The 27,950-nt window shown below is 43.1% G+C and overlaps 1 protein-coding gene across 4 annotated transcripts in view; it reads left to right on the top strand.

The window, feature by feature from the left end:
- The window catches only part of NRK (Nik related kinase), a 506,445-nt gene that overhangs the window by 8,773 nt on the left and 469,722 nt on the right, over window positions 1–27,950 (top strand). For 3 of the 4 annotated variants that reach the window (XM_068251059.1, XM_068251055.1, XM_068251054.1), the window contains exons 1-2: window positions 1,068–1,128; window positions 21,357–21,412. In XM_068251059.1, the coding sequence (XP_068107160.1) occupies window positions 1,083–1,128; window positions 21,357–21,412 (102 nt within the window). In that variant the 5' untranslated portion in view covers window positions 1,068–1,082. Of the gene's footprint in view, window positions 1–1,067; window positions 1,129–21,356; window positions 21,413–27,950 lie in introns of those variants that run through there. The other variant, XM_068251057.1, reaches the window with a different exon arrangement.

Raw genomic sequence — 27,950 nt, 5'->3', positions numbered from 1 at the left:
GTTTCTTTGGGCATAAGGGGCTTTTCACAAGCGTGCTAACAGCACCGCTTTGTAAATCAAGCCCATAGTGTGATCCAACACCTTAATGCAACATGATCCCATATCCATCATCTAATTATAAAAACTCCCATTATTCAACCCCTCTCAATGCAGCCCACTAATAATACCCCATATACTCGCACCCTTATCATTTCTAATGAAGCAGTTGAGGTCTATATCTATGTTCAGACCTTTTGGTTCTAACGTATCCATATTATAGATCCACTTAATTTTTGGATTCCACAGACTTTCATACCTGCAAAGCAGGATCCATGCTGAAGAGAGAAGTGTCTAGGGCAGGCATGGGCAAACTTGGCCCACCAGCTGTTCAAGTGGACCCAAATAAAAAATACAATATTTCAAAAATAAAATCTATTTTCTAAATTATAATGATAAATAGCAGCCTTTTTTCAGCTGCATGATGACAAATATAAAATATTTTACATTTATTGGAGGAACCCTCCCTTCCTTTCATATTGCCGGGATTTTTCAGGCAAACTGGTGGAGGAGATAAAAACAAAAAGAACACACAGGCTGCTACTGATGATATCACAGGTGAGGTGATCTCAGCTTGTGTGAGATTTCACATAGACGATGCCCCTGTGAGGGAGGGTAGCTGATGACAAACACACCCATGATCTAAAATCTCCTACTAAGCTCAGAAGTAATGGCTGCCACCTGTATAACCCTAGTTATGAAAAGAGAAGGGTGAAAAGCATGCACTGAAATATTCATAGGCTTAAAGGAGTGTTTATTTATCTCTGTGTGTGTCAGAGTGGTACAACTAAATATTTTAAATTAAAAAAAATGTTTGGTTTGGGTCCGCTTTAAGGAACTACAAGTCCCACAATGCATTGCAGGAGTCTGACAGCCACAGTCATGACTCATAAAGGCAAATGCATTGTAGGACTTGTAGTTCCGTAACAGCTGGAGGGCCGAGTTTGCCCATGCCTGGTTTAGGGAGACTATGCTGCTGAAAGCTTTTACTAATTTTATATATGTGTTTACTCCATCTTTTATGTAGGGCCCTAGTGGCTCTGCCTATGTACTGCAGGCCACACTGGCACCACAGCACATACACTGCCTATGGTGAGTTACATGTAATGAATTGTCTAATTTTAAAGGTCCTCTGATTTGCAGATGGAACAATGGAGGCAGTTCAAACTGTAAGGCCTTCTTTACAAGCTCTAAATTTTCTGCATGGGTAGAATCCCCCCATTTGCCATGGATTAATAATTCTTCTAGGTGGATCTACACAACTAGGAGCTAAATGATGTTTAAGGTTGGGTGCTTTTGTATAGATACTGTAACGATTGTATAACGTATTGGTGTAGCAACACAGACGTCTGATTATTGTATGATCTGCAGAATCACCAATAATGCAGACTCTACACCTGATTATGTGGTGATCTGCAGTATCACCAATAATGCAAGTATAGAAAGCAGAGATGTAGTGACAATAGTGTTAGGTGCAACAGTAGAGGGTAGATCTCACCAGAGGGTCTGGAGAGAACTACCAGAGGAAATAGCAGATAGTTTGACTAAACCTCAACAGTGGAGCTGGTGGGTACTATCTGCAACCAATCTGTGCTAGGCCCCACCAGAGGAGCTGGAGGGTATTAGCCAAGATAGAAGCCGGGTAGCTAGGAGCCCACACCAGAGGGGCTGGTGTGCGCTATCAGCAACAGTAACTAGTTAGCTAGACCCCACCAAAGGAGCTGGTGGGTACTACCAACAATAGTAACTAGATAGTTTAGCTAGACTTCACCAGAGGAGCTGGTGGGTACTATCAAGAATAGTAACTAGATAGTTTAGCTAGCTAAACCTCACCAGAGGGGCTGGTGGGTACTATCAGAGCACCTCTCCAGTGAAAAGGGCTCACTGGAGAGTAGAAGGGTCAGACAGGCAAGGTTCAGCAACAGACAGGCAGGTACAGTACAAAATCAGAAAGCAAGAGAATAGTAATGATTCAGGCAGAGGTTCGGCAACTTAGATCAGATGGGCAGAAGTACAGAAACGTAGAGCAGAATCAGAGTCAGAGATAAACCAGAGTCGTACACAGAATATCAGTAATACAATAAGGCAATAATCCTAGTCTTATGTGAAATCCCTGGTTTCCTCCCAGATCAAAACACACCGGAACTAGTCTAAGGTCTAAGCACTAACACTGACGTATTCGCAACAGCAGACAGTTTGCAAGTGAGCGGAGAATGCTTATGAAGCAGCGAGGAGAGCCCACAGCCACGCCCCTGCCAATCAGCCAATCCGGGCGTCGTGAGTCTCTCCTGACGTCAGCCGACCGGCAGGTCAGCTGACGCGCCTTCTTCCAGCATAAAGGTCCTGTCGCCACACGCACCCGCGTGAGACAGCGACCCTATGAGCAACTGACAGTCCCGTCCCTGGCGTGCTAGACGGACGCCAGCGGAATGGATGAGGCCTCAGTACCGAGAATTAAGGCGGCTGCAGAGGTATTCTGCGTACCCGCAGCCGCCATCATAGGGGATGTTACAGATACATTTTGGTCTATCAGGTAAATGTTTTCCAAGAACTGAATCTTGCTGGAGGATCGGCCAATGTTTCTTAAAGACTGTCTCTAACTGTCTGCATTGGTTATTATATCTAGTCAAAAACTAAAATCTATCCCACGATTATGGTTCACTCTGGGAATAAAGGTATCTGCTCTACTAGCATTGGGTATCTGCATACACTGATATTCAACTTCAGAGGGGTTATAATCTTTTTCTTGGAACCTGCCTGCTAATTGAAGAGATTGGTGGTGGTAGTCCTCTAACCTAGTACAGTTGCGTCTAATACACAGAAACTGTCCTTTAGGGACTGCTTTAACCCAATTTCTATGGTGACAGCTATTTACCGGGATATATGCGTTTCTGTCTGTGCTTTTAAAATGTGTCCTTGTCCACAGCACAGTATCCTCCTTATGTATTTCGAGGTCCAGGAACACAATTTGTTCTACACTACTCACGCTACTGAGCTCAATATTCAGCTGGTTATTATTTAGCCAACCAATGTATTCAATATACTCTTGAGTTGACCCATTCCAGAAGATTAGCAGGTCATCAATGAATCTCATCTACTTGATGACTTTAGTTGACTCTTCTCTCTTCCGTACCGACTCCTCCCACACAGCCATGAAAACATTTGCGAAACTAGGGGCATACCCTGCGCCCATCACGCAGCCCCTAGTTTGCACATATTTCCCTGCGTACCAGAAATAATTATGTTTTTATGCAAATTCTAATAATACCAACATAAACTTTATTTGATCACTCTTAAAGAGAACCTGAGGTGGGTTTGAAGAATATTATCTGCATACAGAGGCTGGATCTGCCTATACAGCCCAGCCTCTGTTGCTATCCCAAACCCCCTAAGGTCCCCCTGCACTCTGCAATTCCTCATAAATCACAGACACGCTGCTGACAAACAGCTTGTCAGAGCTGGCTGTGTTTATCTCTATAGTGTCAGTCTGCTGCTCTCCCCGCCTCCTGCAGAACTCCAGTCCCCGCCTGCATCCCTTCCCTCCCTGCTGATTGGAGGGAAGGGACAGGGGCAGGGACCGGAGCTATGCAAGAGGCGGGGGAGCAGCTGAGACTGACACTACAGATGTAAACACAGCCTCACAGCACGGCTGTGATTTATGAGGGATTGCAGAGTGCAGGGGGACCTTAGTGGGGTTTGGGATAGCAACAGAGGCTGGGCTGTATAGGCAGATCCAGCCTCTGTATGCAGATAACATTCTTTAAACACACCTCGGGTTCTCTTTAAGCTCTGTCCTACGTAGATACCTTTCCACGGCCCACAATCCGTGTTCATGAGGTATGCAGGTATAAAGAGATGAAACATCAGCTGTCCCCATAAGGGTGTTACCATCAACCTGCACACCTTGAAGGATCTGTAGGGTGTGCTTAGTATCTCTCAAGAGATTAGGTAGAAGTACAACGGCATACTGAAGCATCCTATCCAAATACTGTCCTAAGCGATGTAGAACAGAACACATCCCACTTATAATGGGCCTTCCAGGTGGGTTTTCCAGATTTTTGTGTATTTTATATATTGCTAGGATTTTTGGAGCTGTGGGTATTAAATATTCATATTCTTTATCAGTTAGTATACTGGCTTTAAAGAGAACCCGAGGTGGGATTTAATTATGTTAGTGGGGCACAGAGGCTGGTTGTGCACACTAACACCAGCCTCTGTTGCCCCATGGTGTGCCTCCAGGACCCCCCTGCGCGCCGCTATACCCCCCGCAGTGCTAGCGACACACAGCGTGTCGCCAGCACAATGTTTACCTATGCGCTGTCTGTTAGCGCCGCTCCCCCGCCTCCTCCGTATCATTAATTCTAGTGGAGTGTCCCTCTTTCTTCAGAAAATATTTTTTTACATTTAATTTTCGTGCAAACGTGTTAACATCTATATATGAATTTATTCATGGACCGTTTAAGGGCATATTTTAAACCTTTGTCAGTTAACCTCATCTGCGTTTTACTCAGGGAGCACCCACTGATGTTAAAGATGCCTTGTCCTACTAATTTCTTTGCATTTTCCCGTCTCCCCCCTCTGCATCCTCTTCTGCTGGTCTTTTGTTTGGATTTCTGGGGGCTTGTTCGTCCATTATACTCTGTTCCACGCTGTATCTGGGTTTTGGGTATCCCCAGGGAAAAGTATCCTCATCAATACTCCCCAAATCTTCATATCTATTATGGGTTGGGATGTTATAAACTGGATTGTATCCATTTGGTGGCCCTCTTGGTCTAGGACCGGTTGGCCGTGGGTTCAGAGGATTTGAATTATATTCCTGCGATTGATTCCATTGTCTCCTAGGTGATTGTGGTCGAGGGGGATTAAAGTAACTAATTAGGATATTTAGGCATATACCCACGCCCTCTAGGTCTAGGCTGCCATTCAGGACTGGGGTTGGGTCCCCATTTGGGCTCTACATTCCCTCTAGGGTAAACTGGAGGCGGTGGGCCCCTACTCTCTGGTGCATGTGGCACCCCCAATGGCCTTTTTGGTATTGCCCCAATTTAGGTGTTTGTGGGGCTATAGGGTTAGGTATTTTCTTATTTTGCAGCTTATCCAGTCTGACTTCAGTCAGAGCACCTGATCTGCATGCTTGTTCAGGGGCTGTGGCTGAAAGTGTTAGAGGTACAGGATCAGCAGGAGAGTCAGGAAACTGGTATTATTTTAAAAGGAAAAAATCCATATCCTTCTCAGTTTAGGTTCCCTTTAACAACTTGTCAGCATAAAGGATTGAAGTCTGATAATGACACAATAGCCGAAAGCCTACGCTTATTCTTTTAAGTCAATAATGGTAGCCGAAAGCCTGCTCTTATTTTTTTAAGTCAATAAATGGTTTCCTCCTGATTCAAAAGCTAATAGCTAACAGGGTACAACACTCTGCTAGACTTTATTGGTGTGCTTGTTCTAATTCCCCTCACAGGCCACTAGAAAGAGTCTATGGCATTTTCTTTTTTACGCTCACACACTCTTATAGTCCACCAGCTTGTCCCGCGACACGTGTCTTAGCCAATCACAGCGTGCTAATGCTGCCACTCCACCAATCCACTGCGCAACCTATTGAATAAGTAAAGTAAGCCGACTTATAACTCTTGGGTGAGTGCAGCAGTTTTGCATAGCTTGGTGCTTAGGACTTCTCATTTTGTTTCCTTTTTTCTTTCAACCCCAAAAGAGACCAACTCCATTTTCTTAATTTGGGATCCCTTCCTGTGGCCACAAGGCTGCCATCAGAAATTTCAGGGCCCCATACTGGGCAAACCTACTGGGACACGCCTCCACTCCCCTCTGTTCTGTCCCCACCCCAACAGTCCCCCATAGATAGTATAGGTAACTAGGAGACTATTGTTAGGTAGTGATTGGTAGATTCTAGTAGCAATGAGGTAGTAACAGCCGCTATGTGATAAGCACAGGCTGGACAGGTGATGAATAGTGACAGATAGTAGATAGCCAGTAATGTTACACAGCAGAAGATGAATAGCGGTACATAGTGACAAGTCAAGACAAATAACATTTATATCGCGCTTTTCTCCTGGCGGACTCAAAGCCCCAGAGCTGCAGCCACTTGGACGCGCTCTATAGGCAGTAGCAGTGTTAGGGAGACTTGCCTAATGTCTCCTACTGAATAGGTGCTGGCTTACTGAACAGGCAGAGCCGAGATTTGAACCCTGGTCTCCTGTGTCAGAGGCAGAGCCCTTAACCATTACACCATCCAGCCACTAGTGGATGTCGAGTAGTGGTTCATAGCAGATGAGGAGGAGGAATAGTAGTAGTAGTAAACAGAAAATTAAAAGTAGTGTTACATAGCACATGGAGAGCAGCAGTACATAACTGATGGCGAAAAATGGTACATAGCGGATGACGAGTAGCTGTACATAGCAGATGGTGAGAATCGGTTGTCAGGCGTTTTGTAAAACGATTATCCAAATGATAACCGCAAATATAAAATCAATAATTTAAAGTTCCTGGAAAATGGGAGGAGCTGAAAATTATGACACACACCCAACTTTTGAGTTTGTTTATCTGGGGGGTACTCACCTCGGGTGGGGGAAGCCTCAGGATCCTAATGAGGCTTCCCACGCCGTCCTCTGTCCCACGGGGGTCTCGCTGCAGCCCTCCGTACAGCCGTGATGTAATATTTACCTCCCTGGCTCCTGCGCAGGCGCTCTGACGGCTGTCGGTTCCGAAGTAGGCGGAAATACCCGATCGCCGTCGAGTCCGCTCTACTGCGCAGGTGCAAGTCTCCAGCGCCTGCGCAGTAGAGCGGACCCGACGGAGATCGGGTATTTCCGTCTATTTCCGAGCAGAAAGCAGCCACAGCGCCCCCGCTGGAGCCAGCAAAGGTAAATATTGAAATTACCGTCGGGCCTGTCGCCGGCTGTTCAGAGGGCTGCTGCGAGACCCCCATGGGACGCAGGACGGCGGGGGAAGCCTCATTAGGATCCGGAGGCTTCCCCCACCCTGGGTGAGTACCCCCCAGGGGATCTTTTCGAAGTTACAGAGTCTCTTTAAGGTCTTGCTCTATAATCAAAACAAGTTATGGGATTCACAGCCAGCGCTCAATGAACTATAGATGATATTATAGAAAAATTAACTATCAAAATAACCACATCTTCCAATGTGCACTTTGGAAGATATGGCTCTTTATAATAGCTGTGAATATGAAACAATTAACACATCATATGTTCAGATAGCTGTGCCGTGAATAATAATATCGAATAAATAAAAATCCTTTCATAATTACCAGTAATGGAGTCTTTATGGGCGTGTCCTTTTTAAAATGAGAGCCGTGAGTTTGGCCAACTTTCAGATGATTCTGTGTCTCTAGAAGGAATAGCCTGTTTCATTCCATTGTCCATGGTTGAGTCAGCTGAATTCCAATATACTTGCATCAAAATGCCTATAATTCATAGCTACCATAATTGCATATGAATAATATTCAATCAGAACACTTTTATAATAATTCGATCATACATCTCATGGAGTTCATCTTCTGTGCCTAAGGGAAGGAAACATTTAGGCTTATCATTATTCATTCATATAAACAATTTGATAAATCGATAATCAGCCATATATTGGAAATCCCGACACGGTAAATAGCGGATAGCGAGCAGGGGTACATAGCTGATGGGGAGTAGCGGTACGTAGCGGATGGCAAGTAGCAGTATGTAGCAGATGCTGAGTAGAGGTACATAGTGAGTTGCAAGTAGCAGTACATGGTAGATGCGAGTAGCAGTATGTAGCAGATGGCGAGTAGAAGTGCATAGGGGATTGTGAGTAGAGGTATGTAGCGGATGGCGAGTAGCAGTACATAGTGGCAAGTAGCGGATGGCCAGTATCAGATGGCAAGTAGAGGTACATGGGGATGCTGAGTAGGGATGATCAATGAGATGCAAATATTTCTGAGTGTATGCATATTTAAACCTGGGTTTAAATTGATTAGTCCAATTTCAAACTGCATATATTTACATAAATTTGCATACATTTGGAAATATTTGCATCTCATTGATCATCCCTAATGGTGAGTAGCGGTACATGTCACGGAACAGCAGTGAGAAACGAGAACGCAATCGGTTTATTAATGCCGATTGCCATTGACGTGCTAGACCTAGATTGGTTGTGTAGTCGTGAAAGCGATCAGAAAATGACATTTTTGTATTCCTTTTTTTTTAAACCAGAGATCTGTCCCTCTGTGAGCAAAGCATTCCCCTCACCTCTCAGGAATGTCGCACGTGGCCAGATTCCCTGCAGGGACCAGCTCATCCCCCCCCACAACCAAATGGCTCCATGAAAAAAGTCAGGTAACTGGCTTCACAGGGGGGCTCTGAGAGAGCCAGCCGGGGCGGCACCGACAAGGACAGATATGAATGCATGTGATGTATGGTTTCTTACCTATTATATGGAGACCGTATATCGCACAGCTATAAAATTCATATAGTCTTATTCGGTAAAGTCTGCCCAACGCACTGATATAACATTCATGGCAATATCTCGTCCAGTTATTGCGGTATGAATCTTCTCAGGAACCTGAACCGTTGCCTGGGTCATGTCTGATGTCATATTAATCGGTATTTTCTGACAATCAGGAATCTATCCACCTAAATATGACATGTACCGTTTATGAGTTACGGCATTTTAGAAGTTTAAGCCTAAATCTCTCCCCAAGGACTTGAACTGTCGTTGGTTGGTAACTCAGAGGGGGCTGGCATTGCCACACCCCCAAACCAGCTTCATCAAAAGCACATGGCCGGCAGGCGGACCTCAGTCCTCCAAATTCCATCTGTATGAGAGCCTGTCTGCTGCCAGCCAGAGGACACATGGCTAGCGGCCATCTTGTTTGGACTTTGCTCTGATCTTCAACAAAAGAATTTTGCTGAAACTGAACTTTACAAGTTTTCCCACAAAAGGACATCTTCCATGAACCTAAGTATTTTATCCTTTTCTTTTCATACTGCGTTATCTACTGTCTCTATAATTGTTGATTTTAACGATTTTCTGTATATATTAATTATTTATATTGCATTAATAAACCGACGCTAACGTCAGTTGTTTGTTCAGCTACCCTATTATTCAGCACACAGAAACTGAACCCAGACTTCTGGAGAGACGCTACTTTTGTTGTTAGCTAGACAGAATAGAGTGTGTTTAACCGTTTATTTGCAGGTCTAGAAATAGCTAGTCAGTGGGTGCTTCTGGCCCAGGAAAGCAGAAGTGGTGGCAGTTATACCCTGAAATAGTGTGTAAGTTGTAATTAAAGTAACCCACAGGCTCCCTTCTGGTCGGGCTACTGCCCAAATACTGTCGGTTTCTGCCCACTGATCGCAACTACAGCTTGCATGGTCTGTGTGCTGAAACCGATTGGAAGGCAATTGGCGGTCTGGCCACCAGGGGCTCTGTGACAGTACATAGCGGGGATGGCGAGCAACAGTACCTAGCGAATGGCAAGTAGCGGTACATAATGGATTGCGGAGTAACTGTACCTAGCAGATGGCAAGTAGAGGTGCATATCAGATGGCGAGTAACAGTATGTAGCGGATGGCGAGTAACAGTACCTAGCAGATGGCGAGTAGAGGTGCGTAGCGAATGGCGAGTGACAGTACCTAGCGGATGGCGAGTAACAGTACCTAGCGGATGGCGAGTAGAGGTGCGCCACGCATGGTGAGTAACAGTACCTATAGGATGGCGAGTAAAGGTTCATAGCGGATTGCGAGTAACAGTACCTAGCGGATGGCAAGTGGAGGTGCATAGCGGATGGCAAGTTGAGGTGCATAGCGGTTGGTCAGTAACAGTACCTCCTGGCTAAAGCAATTTCCTACCTTTTTTTTGGTCAGCAGGCACCAGTCAGCCAATCAGGTGTACTGTCATACACCCTTTGCCTGCCATACTAAATCTAGCAGGAATTGCATAAGGTAGCATTCAGGTGGGAGGCTTCAGTTGGACGTAATCGTAGATTACATCTTTAACAGGGACACCCCGTGTAGGCATCTCCCACACGGTCCCCTCCCTATCCCTCGCCTGTCAACCGCATCCTGGAAGCTGCAAAAATTTAAAATCACAAACAATGGTTCGTACGGCAGCTGTGGGCCCCAGTCTCTCTCACTGGTTGGGTCCCCCAAACCACTATGCAAAGCCCAGAGGGAAGTGCGTGCAGGCCCTGGACCTTTCAACCCCAGGGATGTGAGAGGTCCAGGGCCCGCCCACACTTCCCTCTGGGTATCGTATGGTGGTTTGGGACTGGGGTGAGAGAGACTGGGGCCCCCAGCTGTCATGCGAACCATTGTTTGTGAGTATCAGTACCTAGCGGATAGGGAGTAACAGTACCTAGCAGATGGGGAGTAGGGGTGAGTAGCGGATGGCGAATAACAGTACATAATGGATGGTGAGTACAGGTGTGTAGCGGATGGTGAGTAACAGTACATAGCGGATGGTGAGTAGAGGTGAGTAGCGGATGGCGAGTACAGATGTGTAGCGGATGGTGAGTAATAGTACCTAGGGGATGGCGAGTACAGGTGTGTAGCGGATGGCGAGTAACAATACCTAGTGGATGGCGAGTACAAGTGAGTAGCGGATGGTGAGTACAGGTGTGTAGCGGATGGTGAGTAACAGTACATAGCGAATGGTGAGTAGAGGATGGCGAGTACAGATGTGTAGCTGATGGTGAGTAACAGTACCTAGCGGATGGAGAGTACAAGTGTGTAGCGGATGGCGAGTAACAATAGCAACTTTCTTAAAACCTTGTGGCGCAGTTGTCTTTGGACCTTTTGGACTGTATTGTTGGTTATGTAGTTGCTTATGGTGGATGTTGCAAAGACATTGGTGGGGAGGAATGAACAATGAGATGCAAATAATTCCGAGTTCATGCAGGATTATGTAAACTATGTATGTAAATTTATACAGCTTAACAATGGACCAATCAAGCCCCACCAAGATTTAAATGGTTCAATTTTCAGTTTGCATACATAAATTTACATAACCCTGCATGAACTCCGCATCTCATTGTCCTCTGCATCTCATGAACTCTGCATCTCATTGTCCTCTGCATCTCATGAACGCTGCATCTCATTATCCTTAATGGTGGGTATAAACTTCCTTTCTGGGACATTTTGTGGTGAATATCTTCTTTCAGTGGTCTTTCTGGAGTGTATTGTTGGGTACATGGCTGTCTTTGTTGAGCAATAGTGTGGACTGTTGATTTCTGGAGCACAGTTGAATGTTTATAGTTGAGTGTGCATAGTTGCTCTTGTACCTTAGCAGCATTGTAAGGCACAACTGTGTGGATGGGTGAACAAAGAACCATACAACAAACACAGAGACAACGGGAGCCCAAATGGTGCAGTACTTCACAAAGTATATAAGAGTATATAAAAATGAAAATTAGGTGACATGAGTACTCACTAAGGGAGGTTGTATAGGGAGAAACCATCCCCTGGAAGCAGGTGGGGATGTACAAACCCGACTCCACTTGGATACCCGGGGGGGTGATAATGATTGAAGTTTTCCACATTTAGTCACATTACTGCCACAAACATGAATCAATTTTATTGGAATTCCACGTGAAAGACCAATACAAAGTGGTGTACACGTGAGAAGTGGAACGAAAATCATACATGATTCCAAACATTTTTTACAAATAAATAACTGCAAAGTGCGGTGTGCATAATTATTTGGCCCCCTGAGTCAATACTTTGTAGAACCACCTTTTGCTGCAATTACAGCTGCCAGTCTTTTAGGGTATGTCTCTACCTACATCTAGAGACTTAAATCCTGGCCCATTCTTATTTGCAAAACAGCTCCAGCTCAGTCAGAGATGGTGAAGTCCGCTCAAACCGTCCACCTTGGAGGGTCAGAGCGAGAACGAGGCAACTTTACCCCAACTAGACATTTATCCAAGAAAGTGATGTCGCGCTCAATGATCCAGTAAAAATAGAAAATCTTTATTGTAGCAGTAAAAACCGACACCACATGTCTGCTAACATGTTTCAGACACACAATGGTCCTTAATCATAGCATGCTATGATTAAGGACCATTGTGTGTCCGAAACATGTTAGCAGACATGTGGTGTCGGTTTTTACTGCTACAATAAAGATTTTCTATTTTTGCTGGATCATTGAGCGGAACATCACTTTCTTGGATAAATGTCCAGCTCAGTCAGATTAGATGGACAGAATTTGTGAACAGCAGTTTTCAGATCTTGCCACAGATTCTCGATTGAATTTATATCTGGACTTTGACTGGGCCATTCTAACACATGGATATGTTTTGTTTTAAACCATTCCATTGTTGCCCTGGCTTTATGTTTAGGGCCGTTGTCCTGCTGGAAGGTGAACCTCCGCCCCAGTCTCAAGTCTTTTGCAGACTCCAAGAGGTTTTCTTCCAACATTGCCCTGTATTTGGCTCTATCCATCTTCCCATCAACTCTGACCAGCTTCCCTGTCCCTGCTGAAGAGAAGCATCCCCAGAGCATGATGTTTCCACCACGATATTTGACAGAGGGGATGGTGTGTTCAGAGTGATGTGCAGTGTTAGTTTTCCGCCACACACAGCATTTTGGCCAAAAAGTTCCATTTTGGTCCAATCTGACCAGAGAGCCTTCTTCCACATGTTTGCTGTGTCCCCCACATGGCTTGTGGCAAACGGCAACCGGGACTTCTTATGCTTTTCTGTTAACAATGGCTTTCTTCTTGCCACTCTTCCATAAAGGCCAACTTTGTGCAGTGCGCGACTAATAGTTGTCCTATAGACAGATTTCCCCACCTCAGCTGTAGATCTCTGCAGCTCGTCCAGAGTCACCATGGGCCTCTTGACTGCATTTCTGATCAGCGCTTTCCTTGTTTGGCCTGTGAGTTTAGATGGACGGCCTCGTCTTGGTAGGTTTACAGTTGTGCTATACTCCTTCCATTTCTGAATGATCGCTTGAACAGTGCTCCGTGGGATGTTCAAGGCTTTGGAAATCTTTTTGTAGCCTAAGCCTGCTTTAAATTTCTCAATAACCTTATACCTAACCTCTCTCGTGTGTTCTTTGGACTTCATGGTGTTGTTGCTCCCAATATTCTCTTAGACAACCTCTGAGGCCGTCACAGAGCAGCTGTATTTGTATTGACATTAGATTACACACAGGTGCACTCTATTTAGTCATTAGCACTCATCAGGCAATGTCTATGGGCAACTGACTGCACTCAGAACAAAGGGGGCTGAATAATTACGCACACCCCACTTTGCAGTTATTTATTTGTAAAAAAATGTTTGGAATCATGTATGCTTTTCATTCCACTTCTCACGTGTACACCACTTTGTATTGGTCTTTCACGTGGAATTCTAATAAAATTGATTCATGTTTGTGGCAGTAATATGACAAAATGTTTAAAACTCCTAAGGGGCCGAATACTTTTGCAAGTCTCCCTCTCCCCTTCTCTCTCTCTCTTTCTTTCTCTCTCTCTCTCTCCTTGTTATTGAGGTAAGCCACCTCCCCCCCTTTTTCTTTTTTAACTTAGTTTTATACACTCCTGAGTGCCTCTTACCCCCATTGCAGTTGTTCTAAAGCACAAAAACTTTGTTTTCGTTGTTATGTGCATGTGAAGTAAAACCGAAGTACAAAATGTATCTAAAACATAGGCAATCTGCACTGGAATTAAGATACCCTTAATGTTAATTTAAAATCTATTTAATTAATATTCTTAGTTATTGGTAGTGTCTGGACTCTGATAGTATCTCGATGTTGGATTTATGGGGAGGGAGGGGGTTGTCGTTGTAAAGTTCACCGTAAGCTCAAGCAGGAAAAGGCTAGAATTTCCCCTGAGTTTGAGACAATTAGTACAACAGCCCATGTAGGCACCCCTACTGCATGATAAATCCAGATTTCAATGCATATGGGTCAGCCCTGCAGGGCCTCTCAGTGGGTAAGATCTGCGTAAAAGGAATATTCTTGTGCTCACTGATATCATACAGCTTATGTATAAATGCCACAAACAACTAAACTGGACAAGTGGAATCTGGAATCGAAGTACACATTGTGGCATTATTGATTTCTGTACTGAACATCTGTTCCCAGTTTCCAGATGGTTATTTATAGCAAGCAAAACTTTTCAGAATAAAGAACATTTTAAAAACAGAAGCATATTGCAACAGTCTAGCTAATGAAAATATAGAGCACACTATGTTTTTAATAACACTTATTTATCACGCTTGTTTAAAATAAAATGTATTAATTTTAACTTGTAAAATTAATATTTACCTTTGCAGTCATCAAGTGGCAAACCCCAGAAGAAGATCCAAGAATTCTCAAGATCATTTAACCTATTTTAGTTCCTGGACGTAGAAACTACGTCCAGGGACCATGCGCGCTCCCCCGGCCGATCGCACGCGTGCTCCTGGCCCGCGGTTCGTTAGCCAGGCAATCAGTGAATCGGGCTATGGTGCCCGATCACTGATTCCTCTCCCCCGCTGAAAAAGCGACAGCTTCTCTCAGAAGCTGCGCTTTCTGGCTGTTACCTCCCCCATGCGCCTCTATAAGCGTATGTTACGCTTAGTGACGTCATGTAAACAAACTCATGGCCGCCATCTTGTGGCCAAAAAGTAAAACTACAACTAAAAGTAAAAAAAATAAAACTCAAGACACATTTACATTATAAAACTATTGTTTCCATCCCACCCTCCCAAAAATACCCAAATAAAATGTTTAATATAAAAAATAAAAAAACATGTAAATATTTACCTAAGCGTCTAAACTTTTTAAATATCAATGTAAAGATGAAATATTTCTATATTTTTTTTTATTTTAAACTTGTAAATAGTGATAGATGCAAAACGGAAAAAATGCACCTTTATTTCCAAATAAAATATTGTCGCCATACATTGTGATAGGGACATAATTTTAACGGTGTAATAACTGGGACATATGGGCAAATACAATACGTGAGTTTTAATTATAGAGGCATGTATTATTTTAAAACTATAATGGCTGAAAACTGAGAAATAATGAATTTTTTCAGTTTTTTTCTTATTCTTCCTGTTAAAATGCATTTACAGTAAAGTGGCTCTTAGCAAAATGTACCCCCCAAAGAAAGCCTAATTGGTGGCGGAAAAAACAAGATATAGATCAGTTCATTGTGATAAGTAGTGATAACGTTATAGGCTAATGAATGGGAGGTAAACATTTCTCAAGTGAAAACGACGGAACGCGAATGGTTTAACCTGATGCGGCAAACTGGACATATATACAGTATATGTCCAGTTTGTGGCGCAATCCAGCAAACAGACGTACAGACGCGTCCTGTCAGGTGCTCCCACAGCCCATTCATGGTGGGACTTACTTGGCAGTGATTGGTGAATAGGAACATGTTTTCCCTGAAACAATTAAAGTGCCTGTTAATGAATAAAAATGGCTTCCCTAGAAGCCATGTTCATTCATTAAAATGAAAGTAAACACAGAATAAAGTGTGTAGCACCATCTACTGGACAAAAAGGAAAGTTCAAATACAATACAAAATCATCCCCTATAGTTTTTAACCACTTCTGCCCCCTCCCCCATAGTTACCAAAATAAAACAGCCAAAGTGAGAGCATTGTTTAAAGAATTACATAAATAGTTACCTTAGGGACATTTTAATATGTATGTCATGAGGGTATATTACTGTTATATTTGTATATAAGGGCTTGTAATTATTGATAGGGCACAGTGAGAAAACAAAAGGAACATAATTTAAATGTTGTCATAGCTAGGACAAATGGGCAAATACAATGTGTGGGGTTTATCTTCAGTAGCCTTGTTTATTTTACAACTATAGGGGATAGTGCTGTATTCTTTAATTTTTTTTTACTTGTTTTTTTCCTTTTAAAAATGCACAGAAAATAAGGTAATTACTGAAAACAAGCATCACCCACAAAAATTGTAATTGTGTCCAAAAAAATAAAATAAAAATAGATACAGATCATTTAGGTGTGATAAGCCATGATAAAGTTATGGTCAAAGGAATGAGGAGCCCTGAAATGTAAAAATGGCTCTTCACAGGAAGGGTAAATTATTGTGTTGCATGAAGTGGCTAACAGATGTAGTTCTGAAATCAGAAAATAGAATTTTGAGCATGTTTATTACATACAAATGAGTGGGGCAAGTGACTGGACAAATTATCAATTTACCAAATACAAACTAAAATACGAGTCATCAGTCATCTTTAAAAGCTCAGATGATGCTTGGAGATATGTATGAAAAGTTCAATATAATGTTTCTGCAGTGGCTTAGGAAACACTAGTGTCCATCTTAACACCACTGTCGGAGATGATGTCCAATCTGCAGTAAAATCTGCAGTCATGATTATCATTGCTGTATACAGTGTTTCCATCTTGTAATCATGCACTGGTGTAAAGGAGGGTTTCCCAACTCAGGGCTTATTTTCATTACAGCGCAGAGCCCCCAGGCTCTGCACTGCACGTCACTCCCGGTGGGGGGTGAGGCTTGCGATCCCGTTCATTACTGAATTGGTTCTCAGGCTGAAGCTCCCCGAAATGCAGCAAACCATGTGCAGCGATTCAGCGCTGAATTGCCGCCCATGTTTGGAAACGCCAAACAGTGCAGTTTATGTACTGTCTGCTGTCCCTGTGATCGCACATGAAAGCGCGCTATATGGAAACGATCCCTTAGTCCTCAAGTACCCCCAACAGTGCATGTTTTGTGGAGAGCCACAGAGGTGCTTGAGTAGGAACCCTAGGTATTCTCAGAAATTGTGTGTGTCTTATATCTGTTACGGCCAGAACCCGAAGTTTGGCCACTTCTAGTTCTGGCCGGCCACTTCGGGTTCTGGGCGGCCAATGTGCGAAGTGGCCGCTGCGCCGCGGCCAATGTGAGGAATGGAATGAATCATGTAACATTCATGTACAGGATCTTCTCAAAAAATTAGCATATTGTGATAAAGTTCATTATTTTCTGTAATGTACTGATAAACATTAGACTTTCATATATTTTAGATTCATTACACACAACTGAAGTAGTTCAAGCCTTTTATTGTTAATGATGATTTTGGCATACAGCTCATGAAAACCCAAATTTCCTATCTCAAAAAATTAGCATATTTCATCCGACCAATAAAAGAAGTGTTTTAAAACAAAAAAAGTCAACCTTCAAATAATTATGTTCAGTTATGCACTCAATACTTGGTCGGGAATCCTTTTGCAGAAATGACTGCTTCAATGCGGCGTGGCATGGAGGCAATCAGCCTGTGGCACTGCTCAGGTGTTATGGAGGCCCAGGATGCTTCGATAGGGGCCTTAAGCTCATCCAGAGTGTTGGGTCTTGTGTCTCTCAACTTTCTCTTCACAATATCCCACAGATTCTCTATGGGGTTCAGGTCAGGAGAGTTGGCAGGCCAATTGAGCACAGTAATACCATGGTCAGTAAACCCATTTACCAGTGGTTTTGGCACTGTGAGCAGGTGCCAGGTGGTGCTGAAAAATGAAATCTTCATCTCCATAAAGCTTTTCAGCAGATGGAAGCATGAAGTGCTCCAAAATCTCCTGATAGCTAGCGGCATTGACCCTGCCCTTGATAAAACACAGTGGATCAACACCAGCAGCTGACATGGCACCCAGACCATCACTGACTGTGGGACTTGACACTGGACTTCAGGCATTTTGGCATTTCCCTCTCCCCAGTCTTCCTCCAGACTCTGGCACCTTGATTTCCGAATGACATGTAAAACTTGCTTTCATCCTAAAAAAGTACTTTGGACCACTGAGCAACAGTCCAGTGCTGCTTCTCTGTAGCCCAGGTCAGGCGCTTCTGCCGCTATTTCTGGTTCAAAAGTGGGTTCATGCTTCCATCTGCTGAAAAGCTTTATGGAGGTGAAGACTTCATTTTTCAGCATGACCTGGCACCTGCTCACAGTGCCAAAACCACTGGTAAATGGTTTACTGACCATGGGATTACTGTGCTCAATTGGCCTGCCAACTCTCCTGACCTGAACCCCATAGAGAATCTGTGGGATATTGTGAAGAGAAAGTTGAGAGATGCAAGACCCAACACTCTGGATGAGCTTAAGGCCGCTATCGAAGCATCCTGGGCCTCCATAACACCTGAGCAGTACCACAGGCTGATTGCCTCCATGCCACGCCGCATTGAAGCAGTCATTTCTGCAAAAGGATTCCCGACCAAGTACTGAGTGCATAACTGAACATAATTATTTGAAGGTTGACTTTTTTTGTTTTAAAATACTTTTCTTTTATTGGTCGGATGAAATATGCTAATTTTTTGAGATAGGAAATTTGGGTTTTCATGAGCTGTATGCCAAAATCATCAATATTAAAACAATAAAAGGCTCTAACTACTTCAGTTGTGTGTAATGAATCTAAAATATATGAAAGTCTAATGTTTATCAGTACATTACAGAAAATAATGAACTTTATCACAATATGCTAATTTTTTGAGAAGATCCTGTATATTCTGGCCGCAGCGCAGCGTTCAAATGTATCGCAACTTAGTTATTTTTAATGAAATTAAGCCGGCGGCAATGAAACAGATGAAGCCACCGGCTTTTGCTCTGCCTCTCACTCCCCCAGCCCCCCCCCCGCCTCTCTCTCCTTCTCTTATGGGCAGCACTCGTGTCCCCCTCCAGAGTCGTTCATCGCACCAGGGAAGCAGAGCGGGGAGGCTGCAGACATTGCTTCTGCTAGCACCCGCTCTGCAAGAACGGCAGGATTCCCTGCCGCAACGAACGACTCTGGAAGGGACACGCGTCCCCATAATAAGAGAAGGAGAGAGAGGCGGGGGGAGGAGAGAGAGGCAGAGAAAAAGCCGGCGGCTTCATCTGCTACATTGCCGCCGGCTTAATTTCATTAAAATAACTAAGTTGCGATACATTTGGCCGCTGCGCTGGGGCCAGCAGATACATTAATGTTACATAATTCATTCCATTTCTCACATTGGCCACAGCGCAGCGGCCACTTCGCACATTGGCCAGCCAGAACCCGAAGTGGCCGGCCAGAACTAGAAGTGGCCAAACTTCGGGTTCTGGCCGTAACATATCTAAACTTTTAAGGAAATTTGTAGAGAAGACTAGTATTTTTTGCATACCTGGTGACAGTAGTTCAGAAAATAGTTGTTAAAGTGACCCCCATGTTAAGAAGAATATGGAGGCTGCCATATTTATTTCCTTAAAACAATGTATATTTTCTAGCTGTCTTCTAATCATCTGCCGCTTATAGTTTAAACCTCAGTTTCAGAACTAATATGCAAATATTATTATTGTTATTTCCAGTAATTACTAGCAAATAGCAATACAAAGTTGTTGTTGTTTTTTTTTCATCTTTCCATATCTTCTGAGAAGAAAAGATGACATTTACAGGGAAGAGTGTTCACTGTGGGTATTACTACGGTATTGAGGACTGTGCCCAGCAGATCCGGCATACAGAAATAATCCTCATTGGCTCGAATACTGTGACTGGAAACTGTTCAGAATTATATAAAGCAGAAATATAGCTTCAAGTATGTGTAAACAATCATCATCTGCAGCTTTCTGTGTGTTCTGTCTCTTGCTCTCTCTGCCACACAGTGTAAACTAAACAGTTAACAGCCAAGTAAAGGGGCCCATACACCTAAAGATTTTCCCGCCGATATACAGCAGATTCGATCACTGATCGAATCTGCTGTAAAATCGTTGCGCAAACGCTGACAGAACAATCGATTTCCATCTGAAATCAATCGTTCCCGTCGATCCGTCCGTGCGGAACATTTTGCTCAATCGCCGGCGGGTCGGGAGTGCGTCGATAGCGACGTTCGAATGCCCGACGAGCGACGCAATACAGCGGCAAAACAATACCTGCTCCGCCGGCGCGAGTCACCGCTCTCCGCTGTCCCTTTTCTCTGCGCTGGGCTCAGAGTCCGGCAGGCTTCACTGAACTTCCTGTCCCGGCAGGAAATTTAAACAGTAGAGCGCCCTCTACTGTTTAAACTTCCCCCGGACAGGAAGTTCACTGAAGCCTGCTGTACTCGGAGCCCAGCGCGGAGAAGAAGACAGCGGAGACCGGGGGAGTCGCTCCAGCTGGATCAGGTAATGTAAGCCGGGGGGGGGGGGCGTGGTGGCAGCTTCACAGATTGTGATTGGTTTCATGCTGAAATCGATTCACAATCTGTTTGCAGTAAAGGCAGCCATACGATCCCTCTCTGATCAGATTAGATCAGAGAGGGATCTATCTGTCGGTCGATCTGATGGGGATCCTTCTGTTCTGCTACTCTGTACCTGGATCGCGCTAGCCACTTTTCGCTAGTGCTGTGGATCCTGTCTCTCGCTTGTCCCTGTTTTCGTGTGTCTGTCTTGTCTGCTACGCTTGCTGGAGGCTCGGTGAGGTAACCGTTAAGCAAGCGCTCGCGTCCTCTGTTTCATGTTTGTCTGTCGATGGTTAGTTAGGCGTGCTTGTCTCTATTGTGCTTATCACGTGGAGACTGCGCATAACCGCGAGCACTGTTGCGAATGAGTGCGGTGTTCGCGGTTAGCTAGCGTTTGTTATTTTCCGTATCTTCTTATTGTATTATTTGCTGTGCCTTTGCTACCCTCGTATTCTATTCTGATCTGCCTTGTGTCACGTCTGGCGATCGCACCTCTCGCGATCGCGTTCCTATTTCATATCTGCTGTTGTGTGTGCGGGGTGGCGACTGGATTGGCGCACACACATACAACCTGTCCCTTTGCTCAATCTCATTCGCAATCGCCTCTCTTGAGATTGCGTTCTGCGCTTCGTACAATTCCTGTCTGGCACTTGTGGAGGTACAGAGGATTGGTTCCTCTGCACTCCCCAGCGCCATCTGCCGACAGGAATTTCCTTCTACAGGTGCGTAGCACCTTTTGCTGGGTGCCTGCAAATATACGCTTGTGGAGGATTTCCGCCGTGTCAGCGCACGCGTTGTGCGCTGATCACGGAGAAAGTTCCACAATCGTTACAATTATATACAGTAAATCTCCCTTTATTCACCCTCCATTTTTCACCAAAAAATAAAATACTCAAAAACGAATTACAACTATTTCTCAGTACAAACCAGAGAAAATTATCATAAAAAAGAATTGTGTACCACATTGCCAAAATTTCAGCAGTGTAGATATTACCTTTTTTTGGGGGGTAAACACTGTTAAGTTCCTTGGAGCCATTGCGATTTCATTTTCAAAGTCCTCCATCTGAGTGACATCAAAGATGATGTGATATAAGAAATGTCACCATGGGAAAAATGTTTGTAAAAAAAACTTTTAAGACTCTCAGGCAGTCTCCAATACTAACAATGACCTTTATGATTTTTTTTTTTACAGACTATCTCAACTCTTTCTACTTTAAAGCCTCTTCAAACAGGAAAAAAGTCAGACTGGTAGGCATAAAGCTGTGTGCTATGTAGGTTTATGAGCTTGTATCGCCCTTTAAACATCTGTTTTCATACTTATAATTGTGCAGTATGTAAAAAAAACCCTCTAAAATTAAGTGGAACTGATGGCAAAACTGCGTAGGATGACTAGGGTTTCATTAGTTCAATGAATTTCCACACTGCATAAATGGGGGAAATGTGATTTTTTTTTTCTTAAATAAGGATTTTCTTAAAGTATACCTGATGTGACATGATAGCCATGTGTACGTACAGTGCCAAGCATATTAAAGAGAGACTTATCTTTACCTGCTATTAATGTTAAGCAATATGAGCTTGTATACCCCCCAATTCCCGGGGCAAAATGCTGCCCAGGGAGGCAGAGCTTTGCGCTGTAGCTCTTCCTCTACTGGAGTCAATCTCCGCAAATCTCCGCCTCTCCCCGCCCCTCTCAGTGGAAGATGGAGAGTGACAGAGAGAGGTGGAAATTGACTCCAGTAGAGGCAGAGCTACAACGCAAAGCTGTACCAGGAAGCACTCCCTGACTTTAGCCCCGGGGATTTGGGGGGTATAAAGCCCTTGTTCTGCAGCGGGAATGTGGCATTTCAGAACTGCTCATATTGCTAAACATAAATAGCAGGTAAAAAGAAGTATTTCATTATACTATATATAGACTTTCTTTAATAATAATAATTGCAGTATTTGTATAGCGCCTTTCTCCTGTCTGACTCAAATCGCTTGCGAGGCAGCCACTAGAGCGCACTCAGTAGGCAGTAGCAGTGTTAAAGGGAACCAGAGAAGCCGGAATCCTAAAAAGAAAAAAAGATTTTATACATACCTGGGGCTTCTTCCAGCCCCATAAGCCTGCATTGCTCCCACGCCGTCATCCTTCGCTTCCTGGATCACCGGTACCGGGTCCCATCACTTCCGGTGGACGCGGCCAAATGTCCGCATGAGCAGGGGCTCCCTCCATACCCTTATACGTGCGGCTGCGCAGTATGCAGCTGCACGCGTACGGGTATGCCGGGAGGCCCCGTGGTGCTGCCGCTGACTGGCCGAATCTACGGGCCCCGGTACCACCGGATACAGGAAGCTGAGGAGGGCGGCGTGGGAGCGATCCGTGCGTATGGGCTGGAGGAAGCCCCAGGTATGTATAAAATCTTCTTTCTGGGGCCTCTGGTTCCCTTTAAGGAGACTTGCCCAAGAAACTCCTTGCTGGCTTGGCGCTGGCTTACTAAACAGGCAGAGCTGAGCTTTCTCATTCCTTTCACCTCCGGTTCATTTTAAGTACTTCCTGCAAAATTGTGCACCATTAGTGCAAATGGGACATTTCTGTAACTCCAGCTATTATGGCAGGGTTCATAACTACAGATAATCAATTAGTGTATTTTCTTGTAATATGAGGTCAGCATCAACAGCTTTTTATTTTTACACCTCACACTTTTGTTTTCTTCCACTTCATTACAAAAATACATATTACATATTTTGGAGCCACTATCCAAAACATTTTGCAGTTGAATGTCTTTAAATATATTTCAAACTACTGTATATGCTCACGTTTAAGCCAAGGTACCCACTTTGTCCTCAGAAACTAGGGGGAAAAAAGTGATAGACACGTTTAAAGAGAAACTCCGACCAAGAATTGAACTTTATCCCAATCAGTAGATGATACCCCCTTTTACATAAGAAATCTATTCCTTTTCACAAACAGACCATCAGGGGGCGCTGTATGACTGATATTGTGGTGAAACCCCTCCCACAAGAAACTCTTTGAGTACGTACTCCTGGCAGTTTCCTGTCTGGGAACCTTGCTGCATTGTGGGAAATAGCTGTTTACAGCTGTTTCCGACTGCCAAAAAAGCATGCAGCAGCTACATCACCCGCCAACAGTAAAAATGTCACCATGTAATAAATAGAATACACAGAACTGATTTTTAAACTACACACATTTTAGACCCTGTTTAGAGACCAAAATAAAACTTAACCTTTATTTCATTTGCAATAAAATCATTGCTATTGATTTATAATATTGTTTAGTTACTTTTGTACATAAACCTAGTTTGGGAGTTTTTAAGTTGAGTTGTAAGGGATATACTGTATTTGTAGTGATCTCCTCACACCTCCCAAAAACTAGGCACTAAAGGTAATACAATGCTATGTTACTTCTAGTAATAAAAAGACCCTCCACCTAAAACCGACATGTTTCGGCTCTTTAAAAATAGAGCCGTCGTCAGGGCTAACTATGAAAAAGTGCTTAGGGTGCAAAGTGCATAGTGAAGATAAACACAGCTATCTATAAATACATAGTAAAGAAAACAAAAAAGTGAGAGCTGTGCTCTCTAGCAATGTCCGCTATCAAATGAGGCTTCATCTTAGCCTCCTTTATATACCCTTAAAGATGGGCGGTTATAAGAAATTAGTACCTCCCATCTAAACCATTCTCTCCTATTGGTCAAAGTGATTGTCAATCACCAAGGCAGTACACTTATTGGTTGTTCATATTTCTCCATATGTTTTCAAACGGCCCTTTTCCAGGTTCCCCACTGTCCAGAAAAGTCATAGTGTACGCCTTACCGTCTGCGCAAACACCTGACGCTATGCAGATATCCTAAAAATCCGTTTGTCAAGCAAAACTCCGTGTTCGGCGATAGCTCCCATAGATTTACATTGGGAATCTCCCATTGGTTGTATAGAGTCATGTGGTTAAGCGTCATATCACCCTCACCGTTCATTTGTCCGCTAGTATCCTCCGCTGGCAATACAGTGCCACCATTGGTCAAATGCTACCATGTGATCAAACGTCACTTAGCTCCCATTCCTTGCCAATAAACATAGTGCGTCTCCGCATCATCGTTGGGCGGAAGGCGCTTGCAGAGGAAGGGAGGCGTGGTCTCCCCCAGGCTTCAGTATTGCCATAGTAACAAGCCCCATACGTATCCGTGCGTCGCCGCCATATCAACAGGCGGGGACGCTACAATAATACGGAGGGAGGAGGCGTGGTGAAGTATGCGCATCCCTGTTGTCCTGACAACGGCTTACAATCCAATCTCAGTTCAGACACATCTTTACATGTCATATCCATAAATACTTATTTCAACACACGGTTCATTTCCCTATACATAATGGAACTCTACGCCTGGAAGTTTACTTGCTTTCACTGATTTAAAGCTCACCATATGCTTAAATCTATCCACTCTCCAATAGAGATATTCAAATGTGAATATATTTATGAACACACATAGGGGTGTTAGGTACAAACATATTCTCCATGACAGAGCTGCTCTCAGGTGAAACTTTCCGCTCCATAATTCATGACAACTCCTACTAAGTATGCAACTGTATTCTATGATAAAGAATGAAGCATCTATAATCTCTCATTCTAGCCAGCTATATATATTGACATATCATAACATATTGATCTCAGGGTGGTCTACATTGAGCAAAGGCAATTAGCCCGTTGATAAAGCCATGATATGTATATTAGAGCACACCTACTAATCCAATACTACTTATTCCTCATGGAGGGTGTTAATAAAAAGTTATTCATAAGGTGAGTATATCTAGCATATTTTTAGATTTTATTAGCTTTTAACTCATTTAAATTAAATCCAGGTGAGTAAAGGATATTTTCCTTTTGTTGATCATTGTTGCGCATTTCAAAAACTTCAGAACATTTAAAGTTCAAATAAAGGGGGTGTAGGTAAATCCCTCGTTTAATCCCCTCGGGCTCATAGTTCCCAAGCGATAGATCCATTTTGCCTCCAACTGTCGTAATTTAAGATCCAGATTCCCTCCCCTGGGGCCCATTTTCCATTGTTGTAGGACAAAAAATTTAACACACCTTTCATTTCCCCCATGTACTTCTCTAAAGTGTCTCGACACCGGGGTATCTTTTGGGTTTCTTATATTCCCCAGGTGTTCCAAGATTCTCTGTTTCACTTGTCTTGTTGTCTCCCCTATATATAAAAGGGGACAGGGACATTCAATTCCATATATCACACCCTCTGTCTCACAATTAAAGAAATCCAATATCTGATATGATCTCCCATCTTTAGGGGCCACAAAATCCTTACATGTTTTCACATTGATACACGCCTTACAACGCCCACATTTGTACATGCCTTTTAACGGCTTCTCAAGCCATGTTTTCTTTATTGGTTTATTTGATGTTGGTAAGAAAGAATGTACCAGTTGATCACCAATATTCTTTCCCCTTCTGTAGGTGAACATAGGGGTATTTGGGAGAATCTCTTTTAATTGATTGTCCAGTTCCAGGACAGTCCAGTGTTTCTTTACAATCTTTTTAATCTCATCTGAATCCTGGGAAAAAGTGCTTATAATTCGCATTTTGCTGTTCTGTGTGCTGTCCTGTCTTTCCCTCGGTATAAGGAGGTCTTCCCTTTTAATTTCTCTTACTTGGTTGAAAGCTTCATCAATTACAGCATTTGGGTACCCCCTTTCTTTGAATTTGTTTTTTAAGGTAACACATTCATCTTTAAAATCGGTTTCATTAGAGCAATTTCTTCGTGCTCGAATATATTGACCTTTTGGGATCCCCTTTTTCAGTGGAATGGGATGGTGACTGTCCCAAGACAGTAGAGAATTTGTAGATGTTGGTTTACGGTAGATTTTAGTTTCCAAACTCCCGTTTGATGATTTCCTTATCTCGACGTCCAAGAAATTTAGTGCATTTTTTTTCAATTTCAAAAGTAAAGAACATTCCTATCTCGTTCTGGTTTAGGCGGTGTACAAATTCCACAAACTTTGATCTGGGGCCGTCCCACAAAACGAATATATCGTCTATGAAACGACCCCAGAACAATATCGATGTCGTATATTCTGTCATTTCAGTTGAGAAGACCATTGTATCCTCCCACCACCCAAGAAATAAATTAGCATAGGATGGTGCGCAGCTAGTTCCCATCGCACAGCCTCGACTCTGAATGTAAAACTTATTCTGAAAGAGGAAGTAATTGTGATTTAAGATGAATTTCAACATTTCAATGATCAATGCGGAGTGTTCACGCAAATGGACACTCCTGCTCTGCAGAAAGTAACTAGTAGCCTTCAGGCCCAAATTGTGTTTGATATTGTTATAAAGTGACTCTACATCCAAGCTGGCTAGCCATACATCCTCGGACACATTTAGACCCTGCAATCTGTTCAGCAAATCCATAGTATCTCTAATATATGATGGGAGGCTCGTTACAAATGGCCTTAAAAAGAAATCAACATATTTACTAATCTGTTCCGTGAGGCAACCGTTTCCTGAGATTATTGGTCTTCCCGGAGGGTCTGTCAGTCTTTTATGTATCTTAGGGAGGGAATAAAAAGTGGCTATTGTCGGATGTTTAGTTAATAAATTCTGTAGATCATTTTTTGTCAAAATTTCTTTTCTTACGGCCTCATTCAGAAGTAACTCTAATTCACCATAGTATGCTTGTGTTGGATTCTGTTCAATTCTCGCATAATGTTCTCTATTATTTAATATCTGCATGCACATACTGATGTACTGATCTTTTTTCATTATAACTATATTTCCTCCTTTGTCAGATTTTTTAAAAACCAAATCCTCATTTCTGCTTAGAGTCTCCAAAGCTTGCTGCTCAGCCATATTTAGATTGCATCTACCTTGTTTATTCCTGGTTTTAGCTAAATCTTCCAGATCTCTTTCTACCGCCTCAATAAAGATCTGGATCGAGGGGTATGAATTTATGGATGGACAGAAAGTACTCTTTTTTATTAGATTACTCTCGGGAGCCTGTGCAATAAATTGTCCTGTAGTATTTTCTTCCAACAGAGACATTAAAGTCTCCATATTGCGTGTATCCATGTCTGCCTCCAATTTACTTTTCATTGCAGGTGAATTCATATATTTATACACTGCCAATTTTCTCCCAAACAGATTGATGTCCTTAATTGTTTCAAAGAGATCAAATTTTGTGCTTGGTACAAATGTTAGACCTTTGGATAAAACCTCCAACTCTGTTCCACTGAGTGTATAATCAGTTAGATTAATAATCCTCATTCTATCGGTTGCCTCATGATTCTCTACCACTCCTCCTCCTTTCTCTGTTTTAGCTTGTATGCCCATTTCTCGCGATTCCTCAAATTTCTTGGTGTTGACTGTCCTATAGGTTTCGGTTTCCTCCCTCTCCCTAAAAAAGTCTGTTTGGGTTTTACACTCTTATCTACAGGTTCACTTTCAGATTCTGTTTCACTTTCTGTCACTGTTATTGAACTGTCCGGGGTTGGTTTAGGTTTAGGCGTTATCCTCTTCCAATTATAAACTTTCCCCTCTTTAAAGTCCTTCCAGTCACGGTTATATTTACTATGTTTTTTAATTTTTATTGCCTCTTTGTGACTTTGTACTTTGTTCTGTAATTTTTCTTCTAACTTTTTGAACTCCGAATGTTCCTTAAATTTAATTACTTCCTTATGTGCCTCCTCAAGTTTTTTATTTACAGTTTCTAATGTTTTTAATTCAAAGTCCCTTAGGCATGTCATTAACTCCAAAGTTTGTTTTGTTTTTAGTTCATTCCATATT

Source organism: Hyperolius riggenbachi, chromosome 8 (assembly GCF_040937935.1).
Source record: "Hyperolius riggenbachi isolate aHypRig1 chromosome 8, aHypRig1.pri, whole genome shotgun sequence".
NCBI lineage: Eukaryota > Metazoa > Chordata > Amphibia > Anura > Hyperoliidae > Hyperolius > Hyperolius riggenbachi.
This window is presented reverse-complemented; position numbering and strand designations above follow the sequence as displayed.